The following is a 3,507-nucleotide window of genomic DNA, read 5'->3' as shown; positions in this document are numbered from 1 at the left end:
GGCCGGGCAGCTGAACAGAGCTGACTTCTCACGCAACGCCACAGGCCTTCACGGTGTCCGTTATTGTCCGTTTTACTCCGGAAAAGGTGGTGCAACCTGAGACGCGGAGCTTTAGCTGGGATAGCTGGCCCTTTCCGCCTCTTCCTCTTAAGTGCTGGATGGTCGTGTCGTCATCTCCTTGCCAAGGGATAGCTGCTCTTGCAGTCCCGAGCAGTCATTATAGAGCTTATGGTTACAAGTCTTGGACAGACTACGATTCGCACGTCTGAATTGCGTACCAAGCGCTCGGATCGGACAGTCTAAAGTGTCGATTGTTGCGACTTTCCGCCGTGCGTAAGGCTGCATGAAATCTATGCGGTTGTAGCAAATAGAGGAGCTGTTCGGAAGCGTCCAGCTAATCGAGTTTTTGAGTTATTCTGCGACTCAAAGAAAAAAATTTCCAATGAATCCGCTGGCTGGTGTGTTCGGATCTGCAACGGCGCGAGCAACTTCCGGATGATCGTAGCCGGAGTTCGTGCTGAGCACCTGCGTTAGCGGTAATTTCTCCGTTTAACAGCTTTACGCCACCAGCCAGCAGCAATTTCTCTTGCGTCGTCAAAAGGCATCTCCGGCCAACCGGCGACCGTGTGAATTGAAACCACCACCCCTCTAGCTCATTGCAAGGAGATGAATATTCATGTTAATGTCTTAAATGGCTTTAGCATAGCGCAGAGAAGTCCTCAGCTGCAAGGGTTCGCTATGAACTTCTTGTGACTACATGTAGCTACTTTTGTCAAGACAATAAGAATCTACTTGAAGTGGGCGCCTTCATCGGAATGAGACCAGGAATTATCAACCAATCGGAGAGCAAGAGCTCACCACACGGTATCCGTAGGGCCCGACCAAAGTTGCACGTTGAAGCCTGCCTCATTTGATGCTAAGAGCTCTCGTTGATCCTTCGGGCTTCGGCAGGTATTCATCGAAGCGCGGTGAGACTCACAAGAACTTCTTGTTGCCAACTATGACGAATTTTCAGCCAGTCCTCGCTTCCGCAGGCTGTTTCAGCGTACTGAGATGAGATGCTGCCGAAGTCTCACCAAATTCGACACTGGTCTATAAGCAGCTTTCGTACGCCTTAAAGTCTCTGCCACAAATGAACATCTTTGCTTCAAGCATGCCCATCCTTGCGAAGCTGCAGTTGTTTTGGTGCCTCAAATAGACGCAAAATGCATGCAATACTCAGTAGGAATCGGACTGAAAAAGTGTGCCAAAAATCGCACTGGGATGAGTGGCGACGGAAATTTCCATAAATGTCTGTCTGGCCAGTGGCCACACCCACTCAGCCCCCCAAATGGGTCTTCATTCGGAGATTTGCTCAGTCCGTAACAAGTTCCACTCAACGCTCATGGCCTCAGTCGCGCCGCCTCGCCGGGCTATGTCCGAGAGCTACAAACACACGTATCTAGCCACTTTGAGTGAAGACACGGAGGATCCGCTAAGCTCGCAGCCGCTGCCCATTGGGCCGGTGGACGACCACCACCCGCTCGTATTGGCTGTAGACCACGATGGTGAGCCTTTACTGGCGCTACAACACCGCTCCAAGTCCGAGGGCTTCATTTGCACGGCCCAGGGCATCGTGTTTGAGGACAACAAGAGCGTATATAGCTCCAAGCTCAGTAGGCTCAAGGCGTTGGCCTCTAACTCGAACGCCCTGGGCACGCAGAGTAACGTGCTGTTGGCCAAGAAGGCGCTCCGGTATCGTAAAGCGATTGGGCGGCGCCGTAAGATGGAGTGAAGTCAAGTCTCCTCCATGGCCTCGCGTCGCCAGACGGTCGTCTGCGATTATTAGAAGCGGCGTGGCAATCGACCTGGACGCTAAAATGACGAGTCATCCACCCCATTGCGACGCTGGAGGCCTATCGAGAAGAGGACGGGGGCTGTGGCTGCATGTGAGGCAGCTGCAGCTTAATTATTATCATAGTTGTGTATTTTACCCCTTCGAGTGCAAAGGTGACTCCGCACTGAGTTGGTGATGTTTGTTTCTGAGTTGTAGTGCAATAGCATGTTGAGAGAAAATCGCAGCGATTTACGCTATCGATTACGTGTCCCTGAATTTCATTTCTTTGCGTACCGGTTTATGGAGCAGTACATGTAGTCACGGACGACTTGTGTGCTTGGATGGCCGTACTACAACACCCTACAAACTTTTTTTTCCAAAAGCAGGTACTTATTTGAGACTTGATGATGTTCTTAAGAAAAAAAACATTATTTCTCAGGGTAATGAATGAGGTCACAAAGGAAACAGCAGATGATAAGTGTAGTCTCCGCTAAACTATTTAGTCAAAAATAGGCTTGCAAAATTACCAAAACTGACTGGTCTGAGGTGCTAAATTATGAGAAATGTCACTATTGCGCAGAATGTCCTTATTAGGCAAGCACAACACATGCTACTTGCACCCTCCTTCCTGATTAGCTCGCATGTGAGGTGCGATAGCATAGCAACTTGCTCGTCGGCTACAGGCTGCATGGATATTACGGGTGCAAATGGTTCCATTGTCTCTTTTTTTGCTTCGCCGCTTCGCCTCGTGCTGTTTCGTAAAAGACTATATCCGGCTTTTTGACGATAGCGTTGATCTTTTGTATGGTGACTCAGTAAAAATAGCAAGCCTTCTCAGTGTTTCCCATATTTTTTGCCTATAAGCTGCATTTGCAGGTAATTCGGCACACGAATTTGAGCAGCTGTGCAGCTTCCACGCTCTTATTGGCGCTTCTCCCACAAAGCTAAATATTTGCTTTAAGTGACTAAGAGTTCATGTACCTCGTGGCCTGGGGTCTCTCCCTTCAGCTCTGCTTAAGTACCTTCCCTAGTTCACAGCCGGCGAGGACGTACAAGAGTTGTGGTGTGCAAGAAGCTGGTAATCGATTGTGTGACGTTTGTGTTGCTGAAGCTATTGAGTTGCTTTAACGAAGGTGCACTTAAGTTTTTTACACCACGATTTGAAACCATTATTATCTAATAGAATTTCACTCGACCGTCGGAGCCTCGCTTTTTTTTAAGTTAGAAGAGTTCAAGTGTGCCGTGAGCGTTTGCTACTTATGAGAAGTTGAGGTGTGTATGTGTGTTGTGTGCACGGCATTGTATTATAATGGAGTATTTCATCAACCATGGGTCTAAAACTTAGTGCACAATGCAGATGCACAAATCTGTGGAGGGACTGCTTCTTAGCCTTGACTTGAAGTCTGCAATCTAGGTTTCAGGTAGAGCGTTGGGTGAATGCTAGCTTGGGAGCAGGTTTTAGTGGCTCCTGCGTGGCTGAACACGATGAGATGGAGAAGATGGCGGCTGACACGGCCGTGAACTGTGGTGCAAGCAATGGCGGCCCGCAGGTGGCAATGCATATGGGGAAGCCTAACGGGCAGCATTATTGGCCGAATGAAGGTCCAGGCCCCGGCCCTGGTCCTCGAGGGCAGATGCAGACCACCGGTGCAGGCAAACGACGTGCCATTCGCTGCTACCATTGTAAGAAA

At 49.4% G+C, this 3,507-nt stretch overlaps 1 protein-coding gene across 1 annotated transcript; it reads left to right on the top strand.

Moving 5' to 3' along the window:
- Positions 1-1,330: 1,330 nt before the first annotated feature.
- Positions 1,331-2,448, top strand: PITG_05707 (uncharacterized protein; the record flags this gene model as incomplete). The annotated part of the gene is made up of 2 exons (XM_002997926.1): positions 1,331-1,760; positions 2,411-2,448. 2 exons carry the CDS (start codon positions 1,331-1,333, stop codon positions 2,446-2,448), a joined length of 468 nt encoding a protein of 155 aa, XP_002997972.1.
- Positions 2,449-3,507: the final 1,059 nt, after the last annotated feature.

This window comes from Phytophthora infestans, genomic scaffold (genome assembly GCF_000142945.1).
Source record: "Phytophthora infestans T30-4 supercont1.9 genomic scaffold, whole genome shotgun sequence".
Classification (NCBI taxonomy): domain Eukaryota; phylum Oomycota; class Peronosporomycetes; order Peronosporales; family Peronosporaceae; genus Phytophthora; species Phytophthora infestans.
Note: the sequence above shows the minus strand (reverse complement) of the source record. Positions and strands in the feature narration are given on the sequence as shown.